This window comes from Nomascus leucogenys, chromosome 14 (genome assembly GCF_006542625.1).
Source record: "Nomascus leucogenys isolate Asia chromosome 14, Asia_NLE_v1, whole genome shotgun sequence".
In the NCBI taxonomy this organism is placed as follows: Eukaryota; Metazoa; Chordata; class Mammalia; order Primates; family Hylobatidae; genus Nomascus; species Nomascus leucogenys.
Window position 1 is genome coordinate 20,178,636 of NC_044394.1, and position 14,447 is coordinate 20,193,082.

General features: G+C 38.7%; 1 protein-coding gene across 12 annotated transcripts in view; it reads right to left on the reverse strand.

Moving 5' to 3' along the window:
• Positions 1-537: 537 nt before the first annotated feature.
• The window catches only part of PPP4R3B (protein phosphatase 4 regulatory subunit 3B), a 73,485-nt gene continuing 59,575 nt past the window's right edge, over positions 538-14,447 (reverse strand). For 7 of the 12 annotated variants that reach the window (XM_030828586.1, XM_030828580.1, XM_030828587.1 and 4 more), the window contains 2 exons: positions 13,245-13,438; positions 538-695 (listed from right to left, as the gene is read on the reverse strand). In XM_030828586.1, the coding sequence (XP_030684446.1) occupies positions 558-695; positions 13,245-13,438 (332 nt within the window). In that variant the 3' untranslated portion in view covers positions 538-557. Of the gene's footprint in view, positions 696-1,699; positions 4,411-13,244; positions 13,439-14,447 lie in introns of those variants that run through there. The other 5 variants (XM_030828583.1, XM_030828581.1, XM_003262398.4 and 2 more) reach the window with 3 other exon arrangements.

The following is a 14,447-nucleotide window of genomic DNA, read 5'->3' on the forward strand; positions in this document are numbered from 1 at the left end:
TTGACAGGGTCACTGCCTTCATGGGGCTAGTGGAGAAGGCCCAAAGATGAAACTGTTAGAAAGGCAAAGTGTAGTATCCTATGAGCAGGGCTGGCTAAGCTTATTTAAGCTGAATGGAAGGTTAATTACACAAAGAATAGGTAAGGAACAACTCAGGTTCTGCAGCAGGAAATAAAGCATATACTGAAAAACTGGAGTATATATATGAGTGGAGAGGGTTAGCATATGAAATTGGAGACAGGTGGGGTACTGACAGTGCAGAGTCTTATAGGGAATGTGAGGATTTAATTTTTTTTTTTTATTTTAGAGACAGGATCTTGCTCTGCTGCCCAGGCTGGAGTGCAGTTGCACAATCCCAGCTCTGGATTTTAAATTTTGTAATACCAGCAGCGTCAAGTCACTGAAAAATTTTAACGCAGGGGCCAGGCACGGTGGCTGACACTGTAATCCCAGCACTTTGGGAGGCCGAGGTGGACAGATTGCTTGAGCCCAGGAGTTTGAGACCAGCCTGGGCAACATGGCAAAACCCCATCTCCATTAAAAATACAAAAAATTAGCTAGGCATGGTGGCATACACCTGTAGTCCCAGTTACCTGGGAGGCTGAGTTGGTAGGATCACCAGAGCCCTGGAGGTCACGGCTGCAGTGAGCTATGATCACAGCACTCCACTCCAGCCTGGATGACACAGTGAGACCCTGTCTCAAAAAAAAACAAAAAACAAAAAAATTAAAGCAGGGAAGTTAAATGATCAAAATTTTCATTTTTATTGCTGTATGGCAACTAGTGCACGAGGTAAAGTAGTTGTGGGTGTACCATGTATGAGACAGTCCAATCAAGGGTATAGATACCTTGGGCAGTGGTAAGGTAGATTTTACATTTATCATTTACACTTCTTATACAAGGCAGGAGCAAATAGGACTTGGAAAATAGATGTGCGGGATGTAAAAAATAATTACTCTTTCTAGACAAACTATTACTAAAACACAGGCAAAGGGAATAATCGATTGAGCCTGTTGAAGGAGATGCCACCACTGGGTGTTGGTGTTTAAGAGAAGTGACCCTAAGATAGTTTTCTGTAGTCTGTTTAAAGATAAACCACAATAATAGGAGACCTTTCTTTCAGAAACTTGCAGGCCGGGTGTGGTGGCTCATGCCTGTAATCCCAGCACTTTGGGAGGCCGACGCAGGAGGATCACTTGAGGTCAGGAGACCAGCCTGGCCAACATGGTGAAACTCCGTCTCTACTAAAAATACAAAAATTAGCCAGGTGTAGTGGCGGGTACCTGTAATCCCAGCTACTTGGAAGGCTGCAGCAGGAGAATCGCTTGAACCTGGGAGGTAGAAGTTGCAGTGAGCGAGATCACGCCACTGCACTCCAGCCTGGGCAACAACAGAGCAAGACTCCATCTCCAAAAAACAAACAAACAAACAAACAACTTCCAGTCTTGTAATATCCCACGTCCACCCTTTCCTAAGTACAGGATACTCCTGAGATTTAACTTATAATCACATTTTATTTCCTTAAGTCTACCATTATAAACTTTTAAAAAAGGATACCAAAATTAGTGTAACAAGATTTACTCATTTCAGTTACACAATTCTAAACTTTCCCCTGCAGGAAAACCAGTATTTACATTTGCTATATTTTCATCACTAGATGGATAAGAGGAAATGCTAGTGATTAAAACACAGAAATCTGTTTCATGTAACTTTTTATTAAAAATAGTTTTCACATTGGACACATGTTTACAGATACCATTTTAAGAGGACCTAAGGCATACAAATGTAGGCTCTTGGCTTGCTTCACTGAATGAAGATAAAGATATAAAAACCCAGATCTGTCTGAGCGTAGTCAATTAAAGACAGCCGCTAACGTGGAATTCTCACGATTGTTCTTTTAAGGGATATTTTAAGCCTTGTTCTCTTATCGTTGTAGGTAAGCACTTGTACCATGAAAACTGTAACCTGTACTTCAAGAAAACATTCACATTTCTGCTACAAGAAAAGGTTCTGATGATTTAAATGTTTAAGACTTATGGCAGCTCTTCAGAAAGAAAAAGGAAGTCTTCATAAGATACAGAGATAGGGAGGCTGAGGTGAGTGGATTGTGAGGTCAGGAGTTTAAGACCAGCCTGGCCAAGACGGTGAAACCCCATCTCTACTGAAAATACAAAAATTAGCCTGGCATGGTGATGGGCACCTGTAATCCCAGCTACTCAGGAGGCTGAGGCAGAGAATTGCTCGAACCCAGGTGGTGGAGGCTGCAATAAGCCAAAATCGTGCAACTACACTCCAGCCTGGCCAACAGAGTGAGACTCAAACAAACAAACAAACAAAAAGTAACTAGGAAAGTGTTTTACACGTGGGCTTATTACAAGAATAAATTTACTAAAAGCTGAGAGATGGGTCTCGATAAATGCTGATTCAAAGAAAGTGGATGGGAACTTTACTGATCTTAGTTTAAAATATCCCGAGTCACCTGCCTTTATGAGGTGGAAGGTCTTTCTTTCTTATTATATGTACACCTTTAATTGAAGAGGTGAGAAAAGCTCCATAGTGTGATGCTATGATTTCCCCAAGGCTTACCTTCTGTAAGTAGTTAGTGATAAAGTGCCGTTGACCCGCATTTGTTTAGAATTATTTCATTAAAATTGGGGTATGACCTAGCAGTTTATAATAAATATTTATGGATAATTTTATTGGCTTTTAAAAGATACTGTAAAATTGACATATCTCAAAATGGAGTTAATTTATATTTACAACAAACCAAACACAAACATCAATTATGGAATTACAGGGTCACATTTTAATTCCTGAATTTTACAGTTTCGCATTAATATCACCACATGTATACAAATGGTGTAAAACAAGTACAGTGGTATTTTTAATACAAAATAAACATCTGTTTTATGGAAAAACTATACTTCATATCTACACAGACAGCTCATCTTTTCCAAACAATAGCCAAAATTAAAATTAACTACAAAATCTCCAAAACAGGGGAAACTGCTTCAGATTAAACTATTCCAGGAAAAATGGACCCGTAACACATTACAAGGGTGATCTAAAGATTGTGGCTGGAATTACTGTTAAAAATTTTTTTTCCAATGAATTAAATTGTATTTTGGGGACATTTTTCTCACTTCGGCATGATCTCAGATCATAGATGAGCAAACTAACATTAAAATATTTACAGTTAACTTGTTGCTCTAAAAATAAAACTTAACTGTTTGCCTCAATTTATTTTTAAAATTCACTTACGTACATGGAATGTGCTTTTACTCTTCTTAAAAAAGCAGCTTTCATATCACACCCTTGTTTACAGGAAAGCTACATGTGCTGCATGCTGACTTTGACACTTGAGTAGCTTCTTGCATCAAAATGGCTTCTAGATACTAAATGCCACTTAATTCAGCACTATTCTTTGTTGGTCTGTATAAGTAACACTTTAAAACTTGCAGCTCTGGAAAGAGAGAGAACTTTACTAACAAAGTAGAAAGTGATTTCAAAGTATCTTCCACAAAAGATTGTACTGGTAGGTGGTTGAAAACATTCTGTTCGATCCACTTTCAAATTTCTAGAGAAAATCACTTTGGAATACTACTGTACTGATTCTTGGCCTTCGTTGTCTCTAAAAGTGCTGATTTCAACGTTATCTTAAAACTGTCCAGTTTGAATTGAGCTTGTTTTCATCAATATACATATAGAAAATTCCTGGTGTAGAAAACTCAACATGTGCTGAATACAGGGTGTACTTCCCTTCAACTACCTAAAAGGCTGAACTTTTGTTAAATCTTAAAGAAATGGTCCCAACAGCTTAACTTCATTTTTTAAATGACAGTTGAACGTGTTTTCCATAAAAATTTCTTTTAAAAAGAGGCAACTGATTAAAACAACATGGCCAGCACCATTATACAAGTAATGTTATTGAGTTTACAAATGAAGTTCTGTAAAATTGTTTCTAGATCGACACCCCGAGGAGCAACCCTGCATTATTTTATCAACCTTTCCCCTCCCCTAAACCGTCCCCAAACCTGTTACTGTTCCTTGCTGAGAAGCTGTCTCCTAGGTTCTGGTTACTAACGTTTGTTTTGACAGCCTAAAAGGCAAACCCCTTAATTACTAGCAAGCAATCAAGTTCCTGGGAAGCCTGATTTTTATTAGAACTAAACTCTCTTAGCTGATATACTGTCTTTTGCTACTCCTTGTATATTTTATAAGTTCAATTGAGAAAACTTTCTGATTCAGATTTTCAGCTCACTGAACAGTTGCAGCATTGTAAGACCACATGTTGAGGGTCCCCTAATAAATATTTTATGAGCCAAGACGAGGTCTTTTCCTGGGGGACGTTTCTTCTTCATCATCTTCCTCTTCATCATCTGGATAATCCACTAAGCCAACCAAACTTCCCTATTGAAGAATTTAAAAATTTTTTCTTTAAACATATATAACAAAAAAGAGCTTTTAGTACAAATACAATCACTTGTAAAAATATCAGAAATTGTTTTTCTAAATCATATCAGAAATTAACATTTGAATTTGATAAAGGAACTGCTTGAAATTATGAACGTTTGAGTACTAATTGGTAGCACTTGCAGTAACCCTTAACTTTTCTATCTGGTTCTTGGATTATTAATGATACTTCAAAACTCAATTCCGCAAAATTTTACGGTGGGAAAATGACTGCTTTTCCAAACAGTAGGGATAACAATTAATAACATTTGGAAGCTGGAAAGGACATTGGAGATGAACTGGTGCATTTCTCTAATTTCGTTACCACAAGAAAGCCCCTTGTAGTCTTTGTTCATCTTGTGTATATTTCATCACTAAGTACACATCATTGTTTTCATTGTGCTTTTGAAGTACAGCTTAAATGGCTGGAGATAAACACATGAAATGATTCCTATAAAATAATAAGTAAAACATTTAGGAATAGCTCGCTGACCAAAAGAACAAGAAGGATGAGGTAATTCGTGGTCTTGGCCTTTGACGAGTAACAGACCTCTGAAAATCCTAGAGAAACTCTGGGTACACTCCAGAAAATTACACATCCACAGGGTTTCATTCATTTTGAGCCAATCCCATGAAAACTTATGTCCTATAGGTTAAGAGGGCTACTGTAAACACTGTATTTAGTTCAAACCCTTCAGACCTCTAGGAGATAAACAAATACAACTGAAGTAACTCATACGTCATACCTAAAGTACTGAGGTATCGGGTTTTACCAGAATGTAACCAAATCAGTATAATATTAACCAACCAAAAAAAGGCCTCTGGGCAGCTAGAAACAGTTATCAGAAAGACATACACCTGTCTGAGAATCTGTTTCTCAACTTAATCACACACACATCTTAAGTCTGGATATGCAAGAAGCAATATGGCTAAATTGTTAAAAATAGGCTAATTGTAGGTCTGATATCAAATTCTAATGACACCACGTTTTATGTAAAAAACAAAACAAAACAAAAACAAAAACAAAACTTTGGGGCCAGGCTTATGCCTGTAATCCCAGCACTTTGGGAGATCGAGGCGGATGGGTCACCTGAGAGATAATGAGTTCAAAACCAGCCTGGCCAACATGGCAAAACCCTATCTCTACTAAAAATACAAAAATTAGCCCGGCGTGGTGGCAGGCACCTGTAGTCCCAGCTACTCGGGAGGCTGAGGGACGAGAATCTCTTGAACCCAGGAGGTGGAGATTGCACCACTGCACTCCAGCCTGGGCAACAGAGTAAGACTCCATCTCAAAAAAAAAACAAAAAAACAAAAACAAAACAAAAAACCCCCACAAAACCTTGGGCAAGTGGTTTAATATCTCTGCCTCAATTTGTCTGTAAAATTGGTATAGTAGTATTTAGGCCTCAGTGAACTATTTTGAAATTTAAATTGATGGCCAGGCACAGTGGCTCACGCCTGTAATCCTAGCATTTTGGGAGGCCAAGGTGGGTGGATCACCTGAGGTCAGGAGTTCAAGTCCAGCCTGACCAACAAGTGAAACCCCATCTCTACTAAAAATACAAAAATTAGCCAGGAGTGGTGGCACATGCCTGTAATCCCAGCTGCTTCAGAGGCTGAGGCAGGAGAATTGCTTGAACCCGGGAGGCAGAGGTTGCAGTGAGCCAAGATTGAGCCACTGCACTCCAGCCTGGGCAACAAGAGCAACACTCCATCTCAAAATAAATAAATAAATAAATTGACAACAAAACATCTAAAGCACTTCAGCACAGTGCTTGGTATGTAGTTAGTGTTCAATAAGTGCTATTAGCTGCTATTACTACTATCATTTTTCTATTATTTTGCTTCTAAGCCAAACAAATTGGAAGAGAGGAAAAACAAGAAATAATTCTGGTATAAAAAGGCACCAATCTGATAAGCAAAAAGATGACAGCAAAGTTACAAAGTTTTAATTATGCTTAGTATTACATATCACAACATACAAACATTTGTATTCCAAATGGTTAACACTTAATTGTTTTTGCCCAAGATTAATAAATTGTCTGAAAAACTCAGTTATACAATTTGAGTTTTACTTATATTATCTCTGCAAACTAACATACATTTAAAACATGTTTACAATAAAAATAATAAAAATGCAAAATATGAAATGTTGGAAGTAAAAAGGCCTGTAATCTAGAGATGCATTTTGTGAAGCTGATTCCATACTTTTAATATGTATCTAGAAATGTACCGTTTTAAAATAGCAGATTGAAATTATACTTACTCTTTTACAATCATGTTCATATAAAAAAAGCTTTTGATGTCAGTACATAAAGTTCCATTTCATTGTTTTAAACCCTTGCATTCCATGGTATGCATATATATATATACATATGTATTTTTTTTTTTTTGAAGAGTCTTGCTCTGTCACCTGAGCTAGAGTACAGTTGTGCGATCTCGGTTCACTGCAACCTCTGTCTCCAGGGTGCAAGTGATTCCTGTGCCTCAGCCACCCAAGTAGCTTGGACTACATGCACGCACCATCATGCCTGGCTAATTTTTGTATTTTTAGTAGAGATGGGGTTTCACCACGTTGGCCAGGCTGCCCTTGAACTCCTGGCCTCAAGTGATCTGCCCACCTCAGACTCCCAAAGTGTTGGGATTACAAGTATGAAGCACCATGCTTGGCTTCATCATATACTTTAATTCCTGAATTTCTGGTAGGACATTTGGGTTGTTTTTGCAGGGTAATTAGGTAAGAAATTTAAAAAGTAAATACCAGCAAAGAAAACAGGAGAACAGAAAACAGCAGTTTAGAGTTGCCAAGGCATTTTTGGAAAAGAGAAATTAGAGGCAAGGCAACTCATACAACAGGAAGAAGCCAAGAACTAAGTATTTGCAGAGGGATGCAGAAACGAGAAACTGATTTGTCTTCAGAGAACCCCAGAAAGAAGCTAGGCAGTAAAGGCACCAAAATATTGGGGAAAGCAGGGAAAACAGTTTAATTATAGTAAAACAGACAACTGGGTCATTGATTCTACACCTCTGACAGCCAGGAGATTTCTGTTCCTCCACCATCACCAACTATAGAGAATTCTACAGAGAAAATGACTCTATAAGGAATAAACTCTACAGAGAATGTAATTAACTTTACAGAGCAAAGGAACATATACTTCATGACTTTAGGCAAAGTAAAGGGCATGGGTAAGGCCAGGCTGAAAATGTAAGAATAAATTTAAATTTTGTATACTGAGCAGACACGCCTACCCCACAATAAGCTTTGCTATGTAGGCTCTCAGAACACTAACAACCACGCTTATACTTGCAAGGTGTAAGAGACTAGCTTTGTCTGTAAAAATTAGATGGCTTCACAGAAGGAGTATGGGGGGAACTACAAACAACTAACACCTCCCGAAAAAAGCAGGGCACTACTCTCTAAGTCCATACCATAAAGTCAACTTTTTCAAATGTATAATTTTCACACACCATAAACTCACCCTTTTAGAGCATATAATTCAGTGGTTTTAGTATATTCACAAGTTATGTAATCACCACTAATTCCAGAATATTTCCATCATTTCACCCACCAGAAAAGTCCCCATAAACAGTCCTCATTCCCCCACCACACTCCACACCACCCACCTCTTGGCCACCACTAAGCTACTTTGTTTCCGTGGATTTGCTTATTCTGAACAGTTCATATAAATGGAATCATACAATATGTGGTCTTTTGTGACTGGTTTACTTCAATTACCACAATGTTTTCAAAGTTAATCTATGCTTAGCATATCAGGACTTCATTCTTTTTTATGGCCAAATAATATCCACTGTATGAATATGCTACATTTTGTGTATCCATTCATCAGCTGAGAGACATTTGGGTTATTCCTACTTTTTTGGCTATTATGAACAATACTGCTATTAACATTCATATACAAGTTTTACAGTGGACACAGGTTTTCAGTTTTCTTAAAATATATACCCAGGAAATGAGGTAGCTGGGTCACATGGTAACTCTGGGTCATATGGTACTCTGACTTTTTGGGGAACCACCAGACTGTACTCCAAAGCTGCCATACCATTTTATTTTTATTTATTTATTTTTTGAGACATGGTCTCAGAGACTCTGTTGCCCAGGCTGGAGTGCAGTGATGTGATCTCGGCTCACTGCAACCTCTGCCTGCTGGACTCAAGTGATCCTCCCACCTCAGCCTCCCGAATAGCTGGGACCACAGGCATGTGCCACCATGTCCAGCTAATTTTTGTAGACGGGGTTTTGCCATATTGCCCAGGCTAGTCTCGAGCTCCTGGGCTCAAGCGATCCTCCTGCCTCGGCCTCCCAAAGTTCTGGGATTACAGGCATGAGCCTATGCACTGGGCCTGTTGTGCTATTTTATATTCTCACTAGCAATGGATGTCACAATTTACATTCTTGCCAACACTTGTTTTTGTGCATCTTTTTTATTATAGCTATCCTAGAGGATGTGAAATGCTATCATATTGTGATTTTGATTTGCATTTCCCTTACTAATGATGCTAAACATCTTTCCACATGCTTATATGGGCCACTTGTGTATCTTCTTTGCAGAAATGTCTATTAAAATCTTTGCTCATTTTAAAACTGGGTTGTCATGCTGAGGTGTAAGAGTTCTTTATATATTCTAGATACCAGTTACTTATCAGATATATCATTTACAAATATTTCCTCCCATTTTGTGGACTGTCTTTTCAATTTATGGTAGTATCCTTTAGAGTACAAAATTTTCTAATTTTGAATGAGTCCAATTTATTATTTTTCTTTTGTCACTTGAGCTATTTGTGTCATATCTAAGCAATCACTGCCTAAATCCAAGGTCATAGATACTTATGCCTTTTTTTAAAAAAAGAGTTTTAGACTTTTAACTTTTACATTTGGATCTTTTCATCCATTTTGAGAGGAGTTCTGTATATGATGTGAGATAGGGATCTAACTTCATTCTTCTGCATGTGGATATCCAGTTGTAACATTTATTGAAAAGGGTATTCCGGCTGGGCGTGGTGGCTCATGCCCGTAATCCCAGCACTTTGGGAGGCCGAGGGAGGCAGATCACGAGGTCAGGAGATCGAGACCATCCTGGCTAACGCGGTGAAACCCCATCTCTACTAAAAATACAAAAAATTAGCCAGGCGTGGTGGCGGGCACCTGTAGTCCCAGCTACTTGGGAGGCTGAGGTAGGAGAATGGCGTGAACCTGGGAGGCGGAGCTTGCAGTGAGCCAAGATTGTGCCACTGTACTCCAGCCTGGGTGACAGAGCGAGACTCCATCTTAAAAAAAAAAAAAAAAAAAAAAGAAAGAAAGAAAGAAAGAGTATTCTTTCCCCCAACAAATTGTCTTGGCACTCTTATTAAAATCTGCCTTTTTTTTAATGAAAGGAAATCCTAAGATCACCAATATCTTAGGTGTAAATCCAAGTTTCCAATATGAAAGCCAGGATCAAAATAAATGACAACAATAACCTATGAAAAAGCCCTTTGGGAGGCCGAGGTGGGTGAATCACTTAAGGTCAGGAGTTCCTGATGAGCCTGGCCAACATGGTGAAACCCCATCTCTACTGAAAATAGAAAAATTAGCCAGGCATGGTGTCACACACCTGTAATCCTAGAACATTATAATAAATGCACATTCTATACAGAAATACATATGTATAGCAATAACTATAACTACAAAAAGCCGGAAACAACTTTAATGCCCATCGCATTGATAGGGGCTAATTATAAATTAAGATATATCCATACTTTTAAGTTCTATGCAGGAAATCTCTAATGTCCTGATATGAAGAGCTCACGAAGATGAATTTGCTACACAAAAAAGCAAAATAACAGGTTTCTCTACTGTGAATCTCTGACGTGTTTATTTTAGTATCCACAAATGGCTTCTCATTCTGATTTTATATTTTTTCTCCTAGAAAATATGCAAGTTTTACAGTTATACAACTAAAGAAGTATTTTGCGTCTTTATGACATTTATATCATAAAAACAAATGTTTTGTTTAAATTAATTAGTAGCTAATGTCTAGCCAGCCTTCAACTATAGCAATTAACACTGTTGGTGAAACTGGCTAAACCAAAGGGCAACTGGTGATAAAGAATCTGTCACCAATTAGGAATGTGGGTATGGTTTGTTAAGAAGGTTGAGAGCAAATTAAAGTGGTGCTTAACTTCTGTTAACTCCTATCTTGCTTAATTTCAAAATTCTGTGTCTACAGTGATTGAGCAACTGTTTCCCAAGAACATTGTTTTTATCCCCATCTCTAAAAAGGATGTATAACAGATGTATTCTGTAATCTGCTGTTACTGTCAAAAAGAGTGAAAAAGGTGTTGGTGCTTGCATTTAATTTTGCTCATTCATAAGTAAATTATCTGGAAGGATAATAAAAACTCAGGGAAATGTCACAGAAAATATAACAGGAAAACAAAATGAACAGTAGGATATAAAAGTAGGATAGAAAAGGTATGCAGTATTGACATATTATTAGAAATAGAAGACACAGCTAAAAGAGTTCAAAGGTGTCTTTGTGGAGGGGAACAGAGGGACTGATTTTTTTCTAATATAAACTTGCCTTTTGGTAATATTTGACTTTTGAAAGTAAGTGCATGTATTACTTTGATTTAAAAAAAAAAAAGAAAAAAAAAGAAAAGCTAATATATATTGAGAAAGTGTCAAGCAGTGTTCTCAGCATTTTGCATTTGTTAAATAATTTAACCTTCCCAACAAGCTTATAAAGTAGGTACTATCTTACCCCTTTTTAAAACAAGAAAGTCGGCCGGGCATGGTGGCTAACACCTGTTAATCCTAACACTGTGGGAGGCTGAGCAGGACTGCTTGAGCCCAGCAGTCTGAGACCAGCCTGGGCAACACGGCAAAAACCCATCTCTACCAAAAATACAAAAATTAGCCAGGCATAGTGGCATACGCCTGCATTCCCAGCTACTCGGGAGGCTGAGGTGGGAGGATCAGTTGAGCCCAGGAGGTGGGGGAGGCAGTGAGCTGTGATCACACCACTGCACTCCAGGCTGGGTGACAGAGTGAGATTCTGTAACAACAACAACAACAACAACAACAACAACAACAACAAAGCAGGAAGGCAGGGAGCTTAAGGCCCAGAGAGATTAAATAACTTATACAAGGTGATACAGTTAGAAAGAGGCAGAGCCAAGGTTTGAACTCAAACAATACAACTCTATGGCAAATATTCTTTTTTGAGCAGGGTCTCATTCTCTTGCTCAGGCTGGAGTGCAGTGGCAAGATCACGGCTCACTGAAGCCTCCACCACTCAGGCTCAAACCATTCTCCTGCCTCAGACTCTTGAGTAGCTGGGACCACAGGTGTGTGCCACCACACCCAGCTAATTTTTTAATACTTTTTGTAGAGATGGGGTCTCACTTTGTTGCCCAGACTGGTCTTGGACTCCTGGGCTCAAGTGATCCTCCTGCCTTGGCCTCCCACAGTGCTAGGATACTGTGCCCAGCCCAAACATTCTTAATGTAGTGTCACAATATTACTCTAAATTGTCCCATCATAAAGTTGAAAACTAATTTTAAAATTTTCCAGCTGAAAAACATAAAATATGTTTCAAATACCGAATACCATGAAAATGCTATTGTCAAGAGCCTATCTCACTATACTACTGAATGAAAATTCTAAATTTTTGTAAAATAAACTCAAAGACTTGTATTTTGTGTTCCAAACAAGATGCATTCCTTTAGTTAGGTATGTACTACCACGGTGTTTCTGCTTGTCTTTCTACCTTTATACAATAGTTGTCCCATATTTATGCCTTTTTATTTTAAGCCACTCCTTTCTGGGGAAAAAGGATGATTTCATATAACATGAACAAAAAAAATGTTTCGTATAAAATTTAAACTTGTTTATAAAAAAAAAGTAACCAAGGGAAATACATTTGTTGTAAGAACAACAGAAAGTCTAATATCCTTAACTAAAGTTTCATCAACAATAATATAATCCAATTTGCAGAGAAAAGCAGATTCAAAAGGCTAATATTTAGCCTTACTACTAATAAAGTATACACAATTGGAAATGAGATAGTATATACTGTCTCCCCTACCTAACTGGCAAATACTAAAAATAATTACAGCGCTGGCAAAGCTGCAATTGGCCAGGCACGCTCATACACAGTTTATGGTAACATAAACTGGCACAGGCGTTATGAAGATGGATTTGAACGTATGTGTGAAGACATTCTACTACTCAACTATCCAAGAAAATAATTTAAAATGCAGTAACACTAAGTAGTCAGTGAAATATTAGAATCAACTTAAGTGCTCCAAAATAGAATGGGGGACAGGGAGGAAGGATGTTTATATTTATTATCATAAGCCTAAACAAAATGAAATTCTCTTTGGGAGGCCGAGGTGGGCGCATCATGAGGTCAAGAGATCGAGACCATCCTGGCCAACATGGTGAAACCCCGTCTCTACTAAAAATACAAAAATTAGCTGGGTGTGGTGGTGCACACCTGTAGTCCCAGCTACTTGGGAGGCTGAGGCAGGAGAATTGCTTGAATCCGGGAGGCAGAGGTTGCAGTGAGCCAAGATCACTCCACTACACTCCAGCCTAGCGACAGAGTGAGACTGTCTCAAAAAATAAAATAAAATAAAATTCTACAATCATCAACAATGTTCTGATAACAGAAAAATTCTAAATAATTCACTGAAATTGTTTTGATTATCCAAATTTGTTTCAGTAAACATGAAAAAATCTCACAGATGGGAAAAGCAAAGTTTGTGTGTAATGCTGTTTCACCTACCTTGGTGGCTGTTACTGACGTAGGCAAGTTTGTGGTTTTGGAAGAGGATCCATTAGAAGTTGCTGGTGGTGTCTGGGCCACTACAGATTTACTGTTTGTTCCATTAGCAGCACTGGCAGAGTGGGAGAAAGTAAATTTGAAGCCACCAGGAGATGTCCTTTTGGGAAGGTTTTCCTTGTCTTCACTTTCTTTTGCTAAAGCAAAAGTAAAATTTTGAACATATATCAATAAATACTGCTAAGTCAAAACATCTAAAAACAGCAATAATTTAAAAACTTATAAAACATTGCTGCCCAGGCACGGTGGCTCACGCCTGTGATCCCAACACTTTGGGAGGCTGAGGCAGGCAGATCACCTGAGGCCAGAGTTCAAGACCAGCCTGACCAACATGAAGAAACCCCGTCTCTACTAAAAATACAAAATTAGCCAGGTGTGGTGGCGCATGTCTATAATCTTAGCTAATTGGGAGGCTGAGGCAGGAGAATCACTTGAACCTGGGAGGCAGAGGTTGTGGTGAGCCGAGATCGCGCCATTGCACTCCAGCCTGGGCAACAAGGGCGAAACTCCATCTCAAAAAAAAAAAAAAAAACAACAACAAAATTAATTGCCTTTGTTTCCTAAGAACTTTTGAAAAAGAACATGATGTGTACAGTGATTATATGGTTTGGCTCTGTGTCCCCACCCAAATCTCAAATCAAATTGTAATCCCCACATGTCAGGGGAGGGACCTGGTAAGAGGTGACTGGATCATAGGGGTGGATTTCCCCCTTGCTGTTCTTGTGATAGTGAGTTCTCACAAGATCTGGTTGTTCCAAAGGGTAGCACTTCCCCACTTGCTCTCTCTCTCTTGCTGCCATTTAACATATGCCTTGTTTCCCGTTCACCTTCTGCCACAAGTTTCCTGAGGCCTCCCCAGCTATGTGGAATTGTAAGTCAATTATACCTTTTTTCTTCATAAATTACACAGCCTCAGGTAGTTCTTTAGAGCAGTGTGAAAATGAACTAACACAGAAAATTGGTACCAGGAATGGGGTACTGCTATAAAGACACCTGAAAATGGCAGGGCGCAGTGGCTCACGCCTGTAATCCTAGCACTTTGGGTGGCTGAGGAGGGTGGATCACTTGAGGTCAGGAGTTCAAAATCAGCCTGGCCAACATGATGAAACCTATTCTCTACTAAAAATACAAAAATTAGCTGGGGGT